Source organism: Pelophylax lessonae (assembly GCF_965119305.1).
Source record: "Pelophylax lessonae genome assembly, chromosome: 13".
NCBI lineage: Eukaryota > Metazoa > Chordata > Amphibia > Anura > Ranidae > Pelophylax > Pelophylax lessonae.
The window spans coordinates 146,984,743-147,005,913 of record NC_138780.1 but is presented as its reverse complement, the minus strand read 5'-3'; the positions used below and the strand labels follow the sequence as shown (position 1 = coordinate 147,005,913).

Sequence of the window (21,171 nt, the reverse complement as noted above, 5' to 3'; positions counted from 1 at the left end):
TATGTACTTTTGTAATGTTTTTTGTAATTTACCCCAATTAGCACCAGGGCATTTGCTGCCCCCAATGGACACAGTTTGCCCCCACCCCCTTGAAGTTTAAAGGACAGTAAACTGGCCCTTTGTTTAGAAAGTCTGGAGACCCCTGATCTAGGAAATGACATAAAACAGGTAAATACTTACTATTATCTGGTTCCAGTTGTGACTAATGGTCCCCCAAAACATCTCTTCTTGCCAGTCTCTAACTGCTCTTGTTGCTGCCCCTTTTGAGGTTGTCCTCGCATACAATGCAGAACCAGAAGCCACCACTAGTCCGCATTATAAGTAATGACGTAGGAGTGCTCACCCACATTTAGGCACTGGAAAGAGAAGGAGCACTGGCTGCTGCAGGAATAAAAGTATGTATTCCTTTGTTATATTATTAAGCCCTTTTTTAGCTGGGGATGGGGGTTATCAATTTAGAGAATGCTGATGTTTAGCTTAAAGTTATTTAAAACCAAAAGCAAACATTTATGTTATTGTAGCTTACAAATTTTTTAGAATTCGTTTTGGTGACCCTGCCAGTAAGTCTGCTGTGTTTAATAAAAACAAGATTTCTTGCAGATGTAGCAGTTAGACGGTTGAGAAAAAACATTTACCACTTTATCCCCAAAAGGAAAAAGCTGTTACTGTAACCGGGAGACCAACTGAGACCATTGGGAGGATCACAACTACATCCACCCTGAGGCACTCCCTATACCTGGCCACTTATGGTCTCCATTTAAGAGCTTCCTAGCTCTGGAATTTTCTGGCTTGGGTCATTTTTTGAAATACTATGAGACATTCCCTCAGGCTCTGGGTAACACACCTTGACTTTTGAGTAAATATTTGGGCTATCTTCGTGATGCCCTATCGCACTTAGTGTCCATGTGGTTGAATTTTCTCTTAACTTTCTCTTTGATTCAGCCATCACATCTGCAATCTATTCAAGATCCTGGATATACCTCACCGGGCTCCAGGTTATAAGATTACACTCAAATTTATCTCCTTGTAGAGTGCTTCGATAGAACATCCTAGCTCATTAGTCTGGTCTTGGCAGTTCATACGCTGGGAGAAGTGGATACCTGGGCCACCGTTTGGTGTCCTCCGACTCCTCTCTGCAGGGGACCCTATGTCCACCCCCAGGATTTTACTCCCACCCAGATCCTTATCTTCAAGGCCTATCAGCACCCACCCAACCAACCCTGAGAGAGCAAATGCATCTTGCGAAACGCGTTGGTTTCTAGACATGGAAGAACTGTGGACATAACTACTGATATCTACGTCAATACTAGTCTTACCTTTCCTTGATGGACTTCTACAAATTCCACATGATCGGTTCTATACCCCCATGCTTTGGGTATCCGTTGACCCATTGTTTAGTAGAGGATGTTGCTATAATTTTATGTTGTTTTAGAAATTTTGTAAAAAAGTTTGATATTTTCTATATACTACCTGCCTCATGTTGTGCCTCCAAAGTCCAAAGTTTTTGAGGAAGTAGTACCTACTTTTCTTAACCTCTCTCTGTTACTGTAACTGCTTATAAAGTATTAGCTGAAGTTTGGTTTCAATTTTTTTAGTATATCTAAATCTGTTAGTCCATCTAACACTTCCTTCCCAGACTGACAATGCTGCGGTCCAAAAAGTGCCTCTGTTGCTCCTTCCTCCAGAGTGGGGGCACCCTTATATGGGAGGTGTGTTACTGGCCAGATCACCAAGTAAAAAGAGAGTGAAAAAGCCTGAAAAGAGAAAACTAATACAGGCCCCATATCTAAGGATTGGTAAGCTGAAAAATATAAAATTTTTGGTTTTGGGTTTTATACCACTTTGTGGCCCTGTCTTTCACTAGTTATGGAGAAAGGTCAAAAATCATGTTTAAGAGCATTTATGAAGCACCCCTAGTGACTACTAGCTCTACTGATTCAGAAGAATAGATTCTCTACAGCAGGGGTATCAAGCTAAAATTCACCAAGGGCCCCATCAGCATTATGGTGCCCCCCAAAGGGCCAGTTGAATCGGTAAGACTAGATGTCCAAAGCACCCCATCCAAGATTATCAGAAGAGAAGAGTGCCTCACATCACAGTTCACCCCCTTACTTTGGGCTGCTGCCGGGTAGAAGCTGGAAGCAGACCTGGGAAGCAGAAAGTACAGGGTCTGGAGGAGGACCAGAGGAGATATGGAGTCAGTTGCCAAAAGTCTGCTGAATGCTGAGTACATTCAGCAGACTCCTGCTGAGGGCAGGCTGATATAAGTGAGTGCTGTGGCTGCACAAAGAAGCAAAGAATCTGGTGGAGGAGTTCTGTCCTGCTCTCTGCTGCCCTCTGCTGGGACAAGGTGGGGGCGTGGATGAGGGGGTACTGCTGGAGAGGTGTGAGGACCATATGAAATGGCCTGGCTGACCAAATTTGGCCCACGGGCCTTGTGTGTAACACATGTGCTCTACGGTGTCTAATGACATGAAACATCTACAATGGTCTTGGCATATGCTAAGCATAATAGGAGCTTTATGATGCTGTTTTTACTCATGGCAAGTAAGAGGTGCTTTTTTAATTTATAGTATTATGTGAGATTTAGCCAAGAATGCTGATGAGCATCCTATTAATTATGAGTTTTAAATCAAGGCTACACATGAATGCCGAATAATCCCAATTCATTTTAACCTTCACTACAGGTTTGCTACTAATAACTGTGAGATACCACTGCAGGGGTGTGTGATATGCATTTGCTATTTTATGAAATGAAAGGTGGACCTAACCTTGGTTTTTTAGATGACCTGCGTCACTAGGATTGTAAAGGGATTAGACAATAATGAGAGTGGGGATTAATCTACACTTCTATTAAACAATGTATCAGTGTTAGTGAGTGTTTCTTGGATTCCTCTATTGTTCTGAGGAGCCAAGTCCAGACACATAAGAGTATCATCATATATAAGTGTCTAAAGGTTCAAATTAAAACTGATGTTTAATCTGCTTCATTTCGCCTTCTCTGGTTCCTTTGCCCTCTGCTTTAGCATGGAAATTAAACTTTTTAATAACATCTTTTTTTTTTTTTGTGCATACTGTATTTCAGCCCCAGTGACACCAATCGCCGGGTCTCTGTGGTTCTGTCCACAGTGCAGGCAGATCATGGCCGATGGTAGGAGCCGGAAGGATGCTACACACAGCTTCCTAAAGACATCACATCACCTTTCCTCAGTACTTTTTTGAAGAGCCCTCAGCCCTGATGGAGGAGTTATGCAAATATCAAATATCTTGGTTGGCAGATGCCAGTCTGGAGGAGTTGATGTTCCTAGGAAAACTGTATTTGCATAAAGACCGTCTGCCCTTTGTAACGCTCACATGCACAGGCCTATTGCATTAGGGTGTGCACCTCAAAGATCAAACACATATGTGTATATATACTGACGGTGTCAGTAGAGCAGTGGACGGCGTCAGTAGGGCAGAGATTGGGGTCAGTAGGGTAGTGGATGATGTCAGTAGGTTTTATTTGTATTTTTAAAACTTGAATTATTTTTTAAAAATTTTTTATATATACAATTTTTTAGGAGCATGCTATGCTCACATGTGATGCTGAGTACCCATGATCGAAATGGATTCTGGGTGGTTCAGAAACAGACTGGGAAGGAATGAGCTGCATCACACTGGATGTGCTGCAGCTAGGGAATAGGTTGGGCTCCATCTGGCTTGCTGTGGCTTCTAGTGCACACTCTGAGAAGCCCACAGTGTACATTAAAATCAGAGCAAGCATTTTCAGTACAGGAGAGGAGTCTGAACAAATGTGCAAGACTAACGGCAAGACTGGAGTACAGTTTTAAAGAGATTCTGTCATCAGGAAAAGATAGGCAAACTGCTGCAGGGATGAAGCGCAGGCATTTAGATGTACACATACCTGCGGCAGCCTCCCAAATCTTCCAGTCACATCCCTTTGGTACTTCATGACAGTGCTGCTGAAACTTCTTAATTCATTCCTACCTCCTCCATGTTCCACCGTTTCTTTGGGGCCAGATTTGTACTGTGTTAATGCAACGCAATGGTTTTGTATGTTGGCACACTGCATTAAGTCAGCCCATTCATTTGGAATTGGAACTTCAATACATGAAAAACAGGTAGATCGACTTCTGTACAACCAGCCTCCCCATACATGGATCAAAATTCATCTTGTCCCTGCTGAACCAGCTGAATTTGGATCCATGTATGAGCGCCTTTACTGCAATGCACAGGTCAGAATGGGGCCTAAGGGTTCAACTCTTTTTTTTTTTTTTTTTTTGGGACAGGGTGGGGGGGGGGGGGTTATGTGCAGTCTTTGCCCCCATAAAATGGATTTCTTTCTTTTCTTGCTGAGGAGAGAGAAGAGACACAAGGTCAGATGCCTATGCATGCGTTGCTTCCATCTTTCAAATCTTATGTCATTCAGCAGTGATATAGAGGTTGGAGGAAGGAACCAGATGGCGGCTGGGGGCACAGACCAGTGCACTATGGCACGGCCACTTTATTATTTTCTATTTATTTTTCTCAGTTTTTCACCTTTCGCTTCAGCGTTTGTTTTTCACTGGATGAAGGGTGTGAGTCCTTAGACTTACCCTGACATCTAGGGGGAGGATGTGTGGCCCTTAAGTTCCTTCCTTTACTGCCTCTGGGGGGGTCTCTCTTCTGGAGAGCTCCCCATACCAAGTATTCGCTGGTCTGCTTTTGCTGGCCTAGAAGAATGGGATCTGCCAAGCCTTCTAGCTAGGCAGACCATGTAAACCCATGTCCCCGTCAGGAGCTTTGCGCCTCGGGGGTCAGGGTAGAGGTCCTACTTATTTGCGGGGTGGACAAAAGCACACTCTTTAGTGTTTCACATGCTTGTTTTTTGTTCACTTACGGGTTTTTTTCGTTCTAGGTTTTGCACCAGTGCAGACTTAAAAAAAAAAAAACGACTCTCCTAGAAGTGTTGAAGATTTTCCAAGGCTGCAGCAGAAACTGGTTCAGGGCAATGATGTGCAGCCAATGTTGTATACAAGTGGCTGAAAAGAGTTGGAAGAGATCAGAAGCACTGAGATGCAAAATGTTTTTAGAAAGTATTTTATGGAAAAATGTGGGTGACTGTCCATGATACCCAAGACTTTAACAAACGAAAAGTCATCTACTTAGTGCTTAGATCTACTTTAAAGCCCACTTTGTAGACACAACTCTTTAGGATAGGTTTTTGAATCTGTATGTCTTCATTAGTGAGAGTTCTTCTCAATCCATGTCACAGTCTCTGATCTTTCAGCATATTAAAATATACACGTATTTAGGAAACCTCACATATGGGCTACTGAAAGAGCTGAAAAATGCCAAAAGAATTCTGCTGAACGAGTGGAAATTTTGCACTGTGTTGGATACTGGGACAAAATATTCCAGTCATGCCAGCATCTCATGAGCAAGTGAGTAATGGAAGATCTTAGTAATATACTTACAGCTTGCAGAATTCCCACAGCATCTTGGGAGAGCCACGCTGGATAGACAACCTCATCATTCAGAATAGCTTCAAACAGATCGTCTTCATTCTCTGCTTCAAAAGGGGCATGGCCACAAAGCATCTCATAGAGAAGAACACCCATCGCCCACCAGTCCACCAAGGGTCCATACTGCATTTCCTGTAGAATCTGCATCAAAGAGAACCATCAATATTATAGTAATGTTCAGAGGTAATAATAAAAGGCAGACTTTGGTGCAAAAATGTAAAAAGAAAAAACAGTGTTGCTTGACTGCTAAATAAGAACAGTCTTTGTTGGGGCTCGGGGGCCTAAATGAAATTTCCTCTTTGCCCCTTCCATGGTTATACAGCAACTTTTGTTACAGCTTGCAAAGTTTCTGTTGTTCGAGTGTATCTAAAGCAAAAACGTTTTTTTTTTTTTTAAAGTTTATGTTGGATAGGGTAGAAAACAAAGCTAATAAGGCTTTCTTTGCTCAGGCATAACAAAAAAAGGATGTTCCCAGTTTTACTGGTCTTGACAGGGAAAGTTGAATCTTCCCACTGCTTAAAGAGGAGCTCCAGTCTCCTCCCAGAAATTAAAAAGTCAGTAGTCAAAAGTCAGTAGCTACAAATACTAAAGTCTGCTGACTTTTATTATAAGAACTCTTACCTGTCCAGGGATCCTGAGGTGTCCTCGCCCAAACTGATTCTTCTATCGGCTTTGGGTCCAGGTGCCTGCATCTTAACTAAGAGAAACTGTCATTGAAGCCTTGCAGCTTCATAGACAGCTTCCCATTGAGCATGTGCAAGCCCCACTGCACTTTGTGAAAGGTCCCACAGTCTTCTGGGACCTGTGATGTGTCCCAAAAGGCCCCAGGGAAAAGGGGGGGGGGGGGAAGGGGAGAGGCAAGCTTTCATAGCGGTCTGACCGAAAGTGGGAGCAAGTACCTGTCAAAATCAGGTACCAGACATCCCCACCCCACCCCTGAAAGTGCCATTTGTAAAAGAGGAGGGGGATGATGCAAACAAGCGGAACTTCCCCCTTTGAGTGAAGTTCTGCTTTAAAGTGGACCAAGCCATTATTTTCTTCCATCGTCCATGGTCCGCATACAGTATATTTGTTGGACAGAAATCCTGGCTCAGACATGACACAATTATGTAAATCCTGGTATCTGTGCAGTTCTTGTCAGTGTTCACAAATATCAGAAACAGATCAGTCCTTGTCGCAGTCTCTTACCTTATGACTTTTGCCTATAAAGTTACAATGTTAAGTCTCATTACTGGGTGGAAGAGGAGACTGAGAAAAAGCTTCTTCCAGCCTGCAGCAGACTAATTACATCATACTACCCTAGGCATAGTCGCTTGCCTGGAGCTCAAAGACTGCATTTTATTAATAAAAGTACAGCAAAGAATAGTGGTCTGGTTACCGCCAAAGCACACCTCCATCCCTAAATACATATAGAAAAAAAGAAAACTGGCCCGCGGGACTTTAGATGAGGTTGTGCTTAGTGGCTGGAGATCAAAGAATACATAATGCATGAGTAAAACAATAATAAGTTTTTATTGCATAAATGGACAAGTTGTATGAGTAAAATTCATAGCATGTACTACCATAGCACATGATATAGCTTAATAGCTAGTGTATGCATAAGATACAACATGAACAATAATCCATCACATCATAGTAAATAACTTGGTGTAGCCACTTGATTACATAAATAGAAATTTCATGAAAGTAGGATGTATGACATCATGAACTGACGCGTTTCGGGAGCAATATCTCCCTTCTTCAGAGATCAGTTTGATTCAAAATATATGGGTAAGTAAAACTAGAATGGAAAAGTTTTGCTAGTGTGGAAAGGCGGCACATCGTATCTCACCCGGGAGCTGAAGGGTCCTGAAGGATAGACAGGCCGGAGAGGGGGATCCATGGTAGGTGGGGAGATGTATCTTCCAAACCATGTAGATCCCATCCCGGCAGCAAGCCTCGGGCCCTAACGTCATGTAGAGCGGGTAAGAGGAGATCAAATGGAGCCGAGCCGTCCGTGATCACATGGAGAGGAGCGCTGATCATGATGTCATATATCCTACTTTCATGAAATTTATGTAATCAAGTGGCTACACCAAGTTATTTACTATGATGTGATGGATTATTGTTCATGTTGCATACAATAGCTATTAAGCTATATCATGTGCTATGGTAGTACATGCTATGAATTTTACTCATACAACTTGTCCATTTATGCAATAAAAACTTATTATTGTTTTACTCATGCATTATGTATTCTTTGATCTCCAGCCACTAAGCACAACCTCATCTAAAGTCCCGCGGGCCAGTTTTCTTTGTTTCTTTGTTTATTAATAAAAGGTACATCTGTTTTAATAATTCTATTGTTTTGCATTATATTGTGGCGAGTCAGAAGTGTATTCAGGCAGACTTGTAACGTTACTGAAAGGTCCACTATAATCTTTGACCTGGAGGACAGATACTCATTCATTAGTGTTCTGTGCCTATTTACTTTCCTTTCCTGCTGGTTTATCATTCACAGAGGCCAGCAGAATTTTGCATGAATGGTTTAGCTTCCTATTCTAAACAGGATACCTTCGGCAGTGTTCAGCGCAGGAGAGGAACAGGACAGCTATTAGTAAATAGACGTTATCAGAATTAATGTTCCTGCTACTATGTAAAACGAATACACCACAACACATTACTATAGGTATACAGCCGCTTATCATTTTTTCCACTTTAAACTGATAATTACACAGTAGTTTGAGATAGTCCTATAACAGTCACTACAAGTCAGAATGTGACTACACTTATGGCTAGTCATAGATGTATAGATTTTGTTTGTGTAATCCGTGGGCACTTAAAATTCGCTAAACAGCATAGACAAAAGGAATCTCCCCTGCTGGCTATTGTATTCAGACAACCAGCGACAGCCCTCGCTGTATATCTGATTGGATGTAGTCACTGTTTTCCACCTGCCTCATTAGATTTTTAGATCAAAGTTTGTGGAGTTGGGCGATGCCAACAAGGACACTCATGGTTGGATTTCAAACAATTCATTTGGAAGGTTAGAAGGTAGAATCATTTGATAATTTTAGTCAACATTTGTTTTCAGCTGTAGTACAGTAAACCCCCGTTATATCGCTGTTCAGTTTTTGCGGTCCCGGTATATTGCGTTTTTTTTCTGTAATGTTATTTTACTAATTAAATCATTGATAATTAAATCTTTTTGTGTTTTCCATAGCTCTTGCTCTGTCTCTCAGTATCTTTTATGTGTTTAAATGAGTTTCTATTGTTTTAAAAGTGTGTTTAAAGACCTTAAAAATGCTTTTAAAAGTACAGTGAAAGTTATAAAAACATGCCTACAGTGTATTTAAATAGGGTATTTCTATTTTGCGGATTTTCACTTTTCGCGGGTGGGTCCGGAATGTAACCCCCGCAATGGAGGGGGGTTTACTGTACAAGAAAATCTGAACGCAGCAGGATGAATGTGTTTTCCCAAATTAAATTCGTTCGGGAAAAATCATATATATTTGTGAAAAGAAAAGCAGCGTTATACCCCAAGTAACAAACCAATAATTGTTAAGGGTGCAATGATAATACATAACCATACAAACATTTATACAGAAATTTTGAAAAAATCATTTGTCAGAACATTCTTTCTTGGCATCATTGTGACTCAACTAATTTCATTTGAAAGCTCTTAACATTCATCCAGATCCTCAAATGGGACATCAGATCTAACAAACAGGTTTGATAACAATATATAGGATTTCAATTGAAATAAAGAATAAAGACTGTGCTCGCCACCTTCAAACCTATAAGCGGGCCAAAGCAGCCAGCCCAATATTTGGGTATTACAAATACATAAAAAATAAGTGCAAAGAAAGGCCCCAGGTGCCAAAAATACCCAAGATACCAAACTAGTATTGTTAAAAGTACAAATATGATAATAATACATAACCATACAAATCAATTCAATAATAAATAAAGTTTAACAAAAAAAATGGGAACTGATAAAGTCCAGAAATATTGGTGTAACCACTTGTAGAAACATGTAATAAAGGAGTCCACCATATCTGGTGAGTGCGGCTCTTGGAGGGATCTTAGGCCCCCTGCATGATTTTTGCATCTCAGCACCTCAGCATCACCAGGACTCCAGCTCTTTAATATTTTGGATTATTTAGTTGCACAAGTTTTGGACTTTATTTATTTATTAATTATAAGTACCTGTGCACTTTCATTCACTGAAATGGACTTCACTTATTTATGTTTTAGCACTGTGCACTTTACATAGTTGATATTTGATCATATGAACTTTGGTATGTATTATTTTTGCAAGCACTGTCTACTTTTTATTACATTCTTCACTTGTAGAAACAAGCATCCAGCCTAATATTTGGGTATTACAAACATTTACCACAGTCAAACGAAGACCATATTAACAGAATTTAATTAAAAAAAAATGTTTCATCCTCTGTAAATGTGGTCTTCCTTCAGGAAAAAATGTATAGATTTGTGCAAAGAAAGAAGGTGCTATACCCCAAGTAACAAATTAATATTGTAATGGGTGCAAATATGATGATAAACTATACAAAGCAATTAAACAATAAATAATGAAGTTCAACATATAAAAAGAAAATATGTGCACTGATAAAGTCCAGAGATATTGGACTTGTAGAAACATATAGTGCTCCACAGAAGAAGAAATGCTTCCACCATTTTACCTTGTGCAAAAAAACAGCTTCCTAAAAGCTTACCAGAATACCATGACCCTCTGTATATGAGTGGACATGGTAAGCATATGTACAACTCCCAACTGGTCTGCTGCACAGAAATCCGCCCAATTAGGCACATCAATGCTCAGGATGTCCTCTGGACTCCTCCCCCAGGTAGATGTAGGAAAGGTACACTATATTGTCAAAAGTATTGGGATGCCTCCCTTTACATGCACATGAAGTTTACTGGCATCCCAGTCTTAGTCCATAGGGTTTAATATTAAGTTGTCCCACCCTTTGCAAGGTCCATAAAGACATGAATGAGCGAGTTTGGGGTGGAGGAACTTGACTGGCCTGCACAGAGTCCTGACCTCAACCCGATAGAACATCTTCATGAACAGTGTCTGACCTCACAAATGTGCTTCTGGAAAAAAATGGTCAAACATTCCCATAGACACACTCCTAAACCTTGTGGACAGCCTTCCCAGAAGAGTTGAAGCTGTTATAACTGCAAAGGGTGGGCCAACTCAATATTGAACCCTACAGACTAAGACTGGGATGCCATTAAAATTCATGTGCGTGTAAAGGCAAGTGCCCCAATAATTTTGACAATACAGTGTATATATAAAACCATAGAAGCTGCCAATAGTGTAAAATGCTTTAGTGTGCTTATTATTGTAGAAATATTGCACTCACAACATTAGCAGAGTCACAGCGCTTTAACGGATTCCGGCAGGCATCCAACGGTGAAACGTGTATGGGTTTGGCCTATGTGGTGACATCACGCACGCCGACTGCTTTTCTCCACGGAGAAGCACTTCTTTTGTGTAGCACTATATGTTTCTACAAGTTCAATATTTCTGGACTTTATCAGTGCCCTTTTTTTTTTTTACATTGAAATGTATTATTTATAGTTCGTTTAGTTTGGTTTCTTATCATATTTGCATCTTTCACAATATTAGTTTGTTACTTGGGGCATAGCGCTGCCTTTCTTTGCACAAATGTTTTTATATGTTTGTAATACCCAAATATTAGGCTGGCTGCTTTTGCCCGCTTATAGGTTTGAAAGTGGGGAGTGCAGTGTTATTTTTTATTTCACTTAAAATCCTATATATTAAAATCCTAAATTTTGTTCTCACTACACGTATGCCCCAGGCGTGTGCAGCTCAACATACAGCTAAACCTTTAATCCTGCAATAACCAGTCCTTTTGTAACTTAAGGCTTTATTCCAGAGATAGAATAGTGGTGACATGAACAGGTTACAAGTCAGAATGGATATGCGAATAGGATTGTGAATATGAGAGTCAGGTGAAACTGTAAATAAACACACAAAGGCATATAATCAGTATACAAACATAAACAGTATATGCATTGAGTATATAACCAACAGTTTATAGGCATACCAGCGATGCTTCAAAGGGGGGTTCAGGAATCTTCCCACAGGAACTTTAGATGCTGTCTGGCTGTGTCACAAGGTAAATCTAAAATGGAGATTCTCTCAGAGAGAGGTGGAACTAATACCAGCAATAGATAACAGGAAGTACCATAAAGTACTGTACAACAGTATGTCACAGTGGCATCTTGTGGCCAATATTGGTATTACAACTTCCAATAGAATTAATTATTTCCTTATGCTGGAGGCATGACAGTTTGTAATACCCAAATATTAGGCTGGCTGCTTTTGCCCGCTTATAGGTTTGAAAGTGGGGAGTGCAGTGTTATTTTTTATTTCACTTAAAATCCTATATATTGTTATGCAACCTGTTTATTACATATGGGATCCCATTTGAGTAGAAGGTCTGGATGAATGTTAAGAGCCTTCAAATGAAATTAGTTGAGTCAATGATGCCAAGGAAGATTGTTCCGACAAATGATTCTTCAAAATTTCTGTATAAACATTTGAGCAAAAATGTTACGGTGCATGGCCAGTTTTAGACTTTTTTTGTATCTCCGGGAGGCTTTGTTTAAGGCAGTCTTGGAAATAACATGATTGAGCGTTAAAATACCTCTGGTGCTATATAATCTGGAGTCCCACAAAATGTCGATGTCGTACATCCTTCACGAATACCCTCTTTACACATTCCAAAATCGGCCAGCTTGCAGTGTCCTTCATGATCTAGTAAAACATTGTCCAGCTTCAGATCTCTGCAAGAGATTAAAGCAGTGAATTTATTAACAACTTATAGTCATCCAAGAGAAGCTAGACACTAATCTGCGATGGACACGTCTGAAGAAGTAAACTTTCTACATTATTTTTTAAACTTGAAACATAATAGAAAAAATATGTAATTTAAACAAAATATAAAGGACCAAAACAAATTGTATCAACCAGTCAACTGCACCTGCCTTGATATGACGTTTTTTGGCAGCAGGTAGGTCCCTGCAATGATGGTTTCTAAGATGCTTGCATGAAATGTAACAGACTGTGGGGCCGGAGTTACACTTTAAAGACTACTAGTAGGGTTCTAGCAAGACAATTGGTCTGAAATGCAAAAGGAGTTCAAACTGTTTGTTTTTCACGATATTGGCTATTTGAAGTGAACAAACTCATGTTTATGGTTTTTATAGGCACATGATTAGGTGTTCAGAGTGGTCAGGAATTCGCTTTTCATGTGATTGGATAATACAATCACGTATTCACACAATTTGATCAACTCCTTTTAGGCTAGCCATACATGCGAATCTCTGCAAAGAAATTTGCATGATTCACCCATCAACATAGAGAATGCCGACAGGGGAATCCCTCCTGCTGAACAATTGTCTGCTCCCGGCCGGGGGAAGCCGGCTTCGCCGGGATAAGACAGTGACAGTGGCTCTTCTGCAAACTGCTCCGCAGCCATCCCGGAGTTGTCACAGTCTCCTGACATGCAAATTGGATGCAGGGAAACTTGCATGGAATTTGCACTAGTGTAAACCCAGCCTAAAGCAACCTTTTAAGTAAAAAAACACATTTTTTGTTTTTATTAAATTGTTCCTCTGTTTAACCCCTTATTCACCATTAATTTACCCTAATCAGCCTATTCTCCATTTAATTATTTTTTTCCTGCTGATTTTTTTTTTTTCTAATTTACTTCTCTTTTATAAACGATTATTAATTAAAACTTTTTTTTTGTTTGCTTTGTTCATTAATATTTTTACACCTTAAACATATATTTACGTTTCACATTTAATAAAAAAAAAAAACACACAAAATTGTAAAATTATTTTTCAATGATTTGTATTATTGCTGACAGCTGAAGTATCAGTAAATTGTATTGGCGAGTAAAAAAAAAAGACCCTAATATAACTCAATGGTAATTTATTTCTTTACACATTACATTATTTTTCATTACATTTATTTAAATTTGATTGAAGCAAAGGAGTATCATGTTTATATCTTATTTTATTGCCATCTTGTTTGATAACCTAATAGTTCAGAGGGGTTGTAAATCTTTCAAATAAAAAAGTTCTTCAGAATCGTGATCTTTATTCCAAGCAAATGAATTGTGATTCTCATTTTATCCATAATTGTGCAGCTCTATATGGACTATAGACTGAAGGATTTATGAATAAATGGTTGTGGAACAAATCAGCTGAGTTTCCATTATTTCTTATGGGCAAATTCACTTTGATATACGAGTGGTTTGGATTACAAGCACGTTTCCGTAACAAATTATGCTCGCAATCCAATGTTTTATTATATTGGATTTAAAAGAAAAAAAAAAAAGAAAAAGGTAGATGTTTATGACGTGCAGCGCTTTAGGAAGTTAAATGTAATTCAGTTAAAGTCTACATCTACTTTAAGCATGTATCCAATCCAAAAAGGTTAATACAATTATGGGGTTAGGTGGGGTCTCCGCAGTTAAGTTTTGATGTATGTGACATTTCTCAGGTCCGGGCCCGATGGTTTCTTGGCAGTTTGTGGTATATGGCTCTGTGGTCACTAAATTTTTGGGCATATCTCCCAGACTTAAGCTCAGGGCTTTAAGCCTAAAACTGTGATTGGATTGCAGCTCTAGCCTTGGCGCACACTATAAAGCTGCACAAAGGCTTCTTTTCTCTGCCCATGACTAGCATTCCAGGAAAATATCCTTCACACCTCAGCAGTTTCTCATCACTCATTTTTCCTTAGCAACACTGATTCATTTTTCTTCCTCTTCAGAGGAGAATTGCTGCCTCATGCAATGACACCATTTTTTCACACCAATAAAGAACGTGTTAATCGATCATATGGTAGACATTGGAGAAGTTGGACCAGGCCCTTCATTTCTTCAACTTTACAGTGAAAAGGCTTGTCATCACGGCAGGTTTGGTCTAAGAACTGCTGGTGCAGCCTCTGCTGGGTTACATATAGTAGAACAAAATGGGTTCGGCTGAAAGAAAACCACTGCGCCAACCTCCAGCCTCCTCATTGGACAGTGAATCAGCATCATCCCCTGTGTCCAGTAAGATGACCTTGAGAGCAGGAATTTTAACTTGGGCTGAGCAGGGACATCTTACTGACTAGCAGAGGTGTGTCTATCACAAGAATGGCTGGCCGAAAGTAAAAATCTGTTGACCCTGTATTTAGCTGGAGTTTCACTTTAACATTCTTCCCTTCATAATACCCACTCCTATATATTCAGAAAAGCAATGCAAAGAAAAAATGTGGGAGTTGTTCAAGTGCAGTAATCCATTCCGACCAATCAGCAATAATTTCTTACTTGCTCTGTAAAGGGAACCCCGATGTTTACATGCAAGCATGCTTTGTACAGCTTTACTGAATAGCTTTCTCCAGAGGCACAACTAGAACCTTCAGGGCCCCTGTGCAAGAAACCATAAAGAGCCCCTCCTGACTTCCCAAGTTCCCAGCCACTGCCCTTCCCTCCGATCCCGGTGGTGGAATGCCAGGGCCTGGTCAAAAGTGCACTTGAAACCCTAGCAGTTTCACCACTGGTGTCCATAGTTTTTCTATTTTTGCTATTTTAGTTTTTTCATTATCTTTTTACCATTTTAATTTATTTTTTACAATTGAAAAAACAAAAAAACCCAGTTGGGAGCTTTAGAGCAACATCAGGGGTCTAAACAGATCTGATGTTTCATCTCAGACACAGAAAAGAGGATTGAGGACACAGTCCTCAGTTTCCATCTCTGCAGCCTCAGCACAGTTTACTATGCTTCAGTTAGGAATGGACAGAGTCTGTGATCGGTACCGACCACTGACTCTGTCCATTCAGAAAAGGAAGGGGCCAGTAAATGACATTTACCAGCCCCTTCCCTGCTCTCTATCCTGGAGCAGCAGGCGGCAGAAGGGAGGGGTGGGGGGTCCAGGGGAGCATCCAGGGGCCCGGGGACAGCAGGACCTGGAAAGGAGGTGCAGTGGAGTGGAATATAGAGGAACCTATCCCCTCCTTTTTCCCTCTGCAGCTGCTGAATGATTGCGGGAGGTGGAGAAGGAGAAGCAGGCTTTAGAAAAGATTAGTTCCTCTATATGCTGCCCCCACCTCCTCTCCTGTCCAGGTGTACAGGGGGGCCACACGGGCCCCCAGGAACATGCGGGCTGGATTGCAATGCACTGTGGTGAGCGAAGGTGCGCTGTGCCACTGCGTTATGTACATGTAAATTTTTGTACAGTATGTAAATGAATGAAAGCACACATACACATTGTGCTTCTCTGTGCTGTGGTAAACCAATAAATAACCAATTGCAAGATTTGAATGAACCCCTAAAGTATATCCAAACCCCAAAACAAAATGTAATTATATTCCAACTTACCAGTCCTTGGATATGGTTCCTGCACTGCTTTTCCCCCTTTCTTTCCCTATGAATAACATACAGTCAGGTCCATAAATATTGGGACATCGATACAATTCTAAGGATTTGAAATGAAACAAACAAGATGTGCTTTAACTGCAGACTTTCAGCTTTGATTTGAGGGCATTTACATCCAAATCAGTTGAATTACAACAGTTTGTATATGTGCCTCCCACTTTTTAAAGGGACCAAATGTAATGGGACAGATCCTAAAATCAAACTTTCACTTTTTAATACTTGGTTGCAAATCCTTTGCAGTCAATTACAGCTTGAAGTCTGGAACGCATAGACATCACTAGACGCTGGGTTTCATCCCTGGTGATGCTCTGCCAGGCCTCTACTGCAACTGTCTTCAGTTCCTGCTTGTTCTCGGGGCATTTTCCCATCAGTTTTGTCTTCAGCAAGTGAAATGGATGCTCAATCGGATTCAGGTCAGGTAATTGACTTGGCCAATGCATAACTTTCCACTTCTTTCCCTTAAAAATCTCTTTGGTTGCTTTTGCAGTATGCTTTGGGTCATTGTCCATCTGCACTGTGAACCGCCGTCCAATGAGTTCTGAAGCATTTGGCTGAATATGAGCAGATAATATTGCCCGAAACACTTCATCCTGCTGCTTTTGTCAGCAGTCACATCATCAATAAATACAAGAGAACCAGTTCCATTGGCAGCCATACATGCCCACGCCATGACACTACCACCACCATGCTTCACTGATGAGGTGGTATGCTTTGGATCATGAGCAGTTCCTTTCCTTCTCCATACTCTTATCTTCCCATCACTCTGGTACAAGTTGATATTGGTCTCATCTGTCCATATGATGTTGTTCCAGAACTGTGAAGGCTTTTTTAGATGTTGTTTGGCAAACTCTAATCTGGCCTTCCTGTTTTTGAGGCTCACCAATGGTTTACATCTTGTGGTCAACCCTCTGTATTCACTCTGGTGAAGTCTTCTCTTGATTGTTGACTTTGACACACATACACCTACCTCCTGGAGAGTGTTCTTGATCTGGCCAACTGTTGTGAAGGGTGTTTTCTTCACCAGGGAAAGAATTCTTTGGTTATCCACCACAGTTGTTTTCCGTGGTCTTTCGGGTCTTTTGGTGTTTTTGAGCTCACCGATGCGTTCTTTCTTTTTAAGGATGTTTTAAACAGTTGATTTGGCCATATCTAATGTTTTTGCTATCTCTCTGATGGGTTTGTTTTGTTTTTTTCAGCCTAATGATGGCTTGCTTCTTTGATAGTGACAGCTCTTTGGAACTCATATTGAGAGTTGACAGCAACAGATTCCAAATGCAAACAGCACACTTGAAATTAACTCTGGACCTTTTATCTGCTCCTTGTAAATGGGATAATGAGGGAATAACACATAACTGGCCATGGAACAGCTGAGCAGCCAATTGTCCCATTACTTTTGGTCCCTTAAAAAGTGTGAGGCACATATACAAACTGTTGTAATTCCTACACCTTTCACTTGATTTGAATGTAAATACCCTCAAATTAAAGCTGAAAGTCTGCAGTTAAAGCACATCTTGTTTGTTTCATTTTAAATCCAGTGTGGTGGAGTATAAAGCCAACAAGGTTAGAAATGTGTCGATATCACAGTATTTATGGAGCGGACTGTACTTCCTGTTCCTATACACTCACTTCTCCAGTGTATCTATGGAGGGAGTTATGATGGTCACCCAGGCCGGATTACAAACATGTCTCAAAATGAAACCCAAAAACTCAAATACCACCTTCTGACTGTAATAAAGTCTTGAATAATTTCTGGTTGCAAATCTTGTAACTTCTGTGCACTCACAAAGCTGCTGCAAGTTTGTGAATGCCAAGAAATTACAATCTTTGCAACCAGAACGCTTTCAAGACTTTATTAGAGTCGGATAGTGGTATTTGCGCTTTTTTTTTTCATTTTTGATTATTTCATAACTCCATGGGTATTCCTAGGTGGTGGATGTTTGGCTGTAATAACTATATCCTCTACATAATGTGTGTTTGATTTCGAGCACCATGACATTTTTTTTCGTTCGTTACTAAAAACCTGTCTGCCTTTGTTCATTTCCAATAAATGAGAAATAGGTGACTAGAACCATTTACAAGCGAGATAACATTGTTTTTGCTTCCAATACATCTCACAGAAGTGACAAGGACACTGCATTTTTGGCAAGATCAATAGGTAATCCTTGCATTTGCTGAAAATGATCTTTCCCCTCGTTCACATTGGAGCATATTGTCATGTGATTTGACAGGTCGAATTGCATGACAAGTTGTACCCTATTGTTGGCAATGGCCATGTTCAAATCGATGTGACACCGACTTTGCGGTGCTGCATCAATTTAAAAGGGAGTCCCTGCACTACTTTTTTTCCAACTTGTGTGTGACTTGCATAGACATCTATGCATGAATTCGCACAGATGTCTTCAAAGTCGAACTGATGTTCGGCTTTGAAATCGTGCGATTTAAGATGAAGTCGCACAATTTCAAAGTTGCATGCAATGTGAACGAGGGCTTAGCCTGGAAAAAATAAAACTTACTAACCATATCTATAGACTGGTGAGCTGCAACATATTACATTATCGATCCTGGGTTTAGTTACCATTTAATCTTTTATATACTCCAATTATGTATTCTGTTTTCCTGTGCTCTTCTGCTGATTTGTTAAGGTACCAAAGGAAAAATCCCATCTATCTGGGTATGAAGGAGAATGTGATTTACTCTACATGATAGAACCTAACCACTTGGGTGTCTCATTTGTTTCAAAGCACACAGCACTGTCAATTACCATCCTAGTGCTTGGGATCTTTTCCAGACTTTGGAAATTAGCAATTTCTTAAAACATTTTTGACTTTGCCCCATCATTTCCAATAGAACTTGTTTTTTACTCCTACAACAGGCGATATTTAGGGATCCCAGTACACTTATGCCATTATGTCTTGAAAAAAACAGAACCGATGCAACAAAAGGATGAGACTCTGCCATAATGATTGCAGAAACTAAGCAAAACAGACAGAGACCATGCTTCCAGAGTTCCCAAAAGATAATAGTCCGTGTATGATTAAATCAGCCAGCATTTACCAAGAACATAAATACACCCAGGGCCATCTTATCGAGTGGGCATGCTGGGCAGTTGCCCAGGGGCCCCACTTGCCCGGGGGGGGGGGCCTTGCCCGGGGGCCCAGCCTGCTCAGCAACCCAGCCCCAGCTAAGCATTAGTCCAGATTTCCATGTGCATCCCACCGCCGAACTTAGCAGGTGGCAAGCACCTGTCGGCCCTGGGCTGCTGTCAGGCCACTAGGGCTGTGGAGGGGGAACAGGCACACAAGGGACAGTCGAGTCGGACTCCTGTCCATATGTGCTGGGTCAAGTGAACACATATGGACAGGAGTCAGACTCGACTGTCCCTTGTGTGTTCACTTGACCCAGCCGCTGAACTTGAAAGCTGTCATTAGCCTGGCACTGCTTTACCAAAAAAAAATATCGCCTTATTGATTATTTGCATTTTTATTCCCGTGGGTGATTGTGTAGGCAAGGCCCCAGTGCACTGCATTGCCCAGGGCCGTTTCATGCTCTTAAGATGCCACTGAATACACCAGTGTTGGTAGGACTGTATATTTCATTTTATACATCAGCCTAAATGAGTGCCATTTGCCTTTCCTACAGATCATCTGTAAACTTCCTAATGGAATGTAGGTGTCGTTTTGGCTAAGGAAGTCATCACAGATGGAGACACTAGAACTGGAATTTAGAAGTATTACACAATTACGTAACTACAATCAAAATAACTCACACACTTCCATAAATTTACACAGAAGCCTTATGGTAGATAATTAAAAATTACAATTCTTAGAACATGTCTAATTGTCAAGTGAGAAGGTAAAAATAATAAACTTGGACACAATGAGAAATTGTATCTCCTTTTTTTTTTTTACTGCCTAAGTAAAATCTTTATTTTTTTTTATTACTTCTTATACAAATATATATTGGTCTTATTCAATATATACAGTATCTCACCAAAGTGAGTACACCCCTTTACATTTTTGTAAATATTTTTATATCTTTTATGTGACAACACTGAAGAAATGACACTTTGCTACAATGTAAAGTAGTGAGTTTACAGCTTGTATAACAGTGTAAATTTGCTGTTCCCTCAAAATAGGTCGACACACAGCCATTAATGTCTAAACCACTGGCAAAAAAAGTAATTACACCCCTAAGTGAGAATGTCCAAATTAGCCATTTTCCCTCCCGGTGTTATGTGACTCGTTAGTGTTACAAGGTCTCAGGTGTAAATGGAGAACATGTGTGGTATATTTGGTGTTATCACTCTCACTCTCTCATATTGGTTACTGGAAGTTCAACATGGCACCTCATGGCAATGAACTCTCTGAGGACCTGAAAAAAAGAATTGTTGCTCTACATAAAGATTGCCTAGGCTATAAGAAGATTGCCAAGACCCTGAAACTGAGCTGCAGCATGGTGGCCAAGACCATACAGCGGTTTAAAGCGGAGTTCCGGGCACAAAAACGATTTTTTTTTTTGTGCCCCTCCGCTAGGTAGAGCTCACCTGAAAAGGAATTGGATAGTTATTTTTATTTTTTTTGTTTACTCACCTTTTTATTGAAGATCGTAAATACTCACCTATGACTGCTTCCTCCTCCAGCGCCGAGGTTCACCCCGTCACTTCCTGCCTCGCGATGATTCCTGGGAGCTAAACGTCATAGCTCCCAGGAATCAATGCGACGGCACCGGCCCCGTTCGTCATTTCCGGGCGACGCCGCATTCCCCTGCTAAACAGCTTCTGGGCATGCCCAGAAGCTGTTTAGGAATGCGGTGCCGCACCGGAAGTGACGAGAGGGGCCGGTGCAGTGCATTCTGGGACACAAAGATGCGGAAGAAGACAGAGAAGAGGACCGCGCCGGCTTCAGCTGCCCACAACAGAGATGGAAACGCTGTGGAAGAAATTTTCGAAGTAAGTATTTCTTCTAAAAGGTAAGTGCGAACCGGGACAGATCAGAGGCTAGCCATTGTGGAATGTGCTAGCCCTGACTGTCCCGGGGGTATGTTCATCAAAAAATCATTTCTGTGCCCGGAACTCCGCTTTAACAGGACAGGTTCCACTCAGAACAGGCCACGCCATGGTCGACCAAGGAAGTTGAGTGCACATGCTCAGCGTCATATCTAGATATCTAGAGTTTGTCCTTGGGAAATAGACGTATAAGTG

General features: G+C 40.8%; 1 protein-coding gene across 1 annotated transcript in view; it reads right to left on the bottom strand.

The window, feature by feature from the left end:
- The window catches only part of PRKCH (protein kinase C eta), a 327,473-nt gene that overhangs the window by 23,825 nt on the left and 282,477 nt on the right, over nt 1–21,171 (bottom strand). Inside the window, exons 11-12 of the mRNA XM_082242620.1 lie at nt 12,188–12,326; nt 5,457–5,645 (exon numbers count right to left, since the gene is read on the bottom strand). Of these exons, the coding sequence (XP_082098746.1) occupies nt 5,457–5,645; nt 12,188–12,326 (328 nt within the window). The remainder of the gene's footprint in view (nt 1–5,456; nt 5,646–12,187; nt 12,327–21,171) is intronic.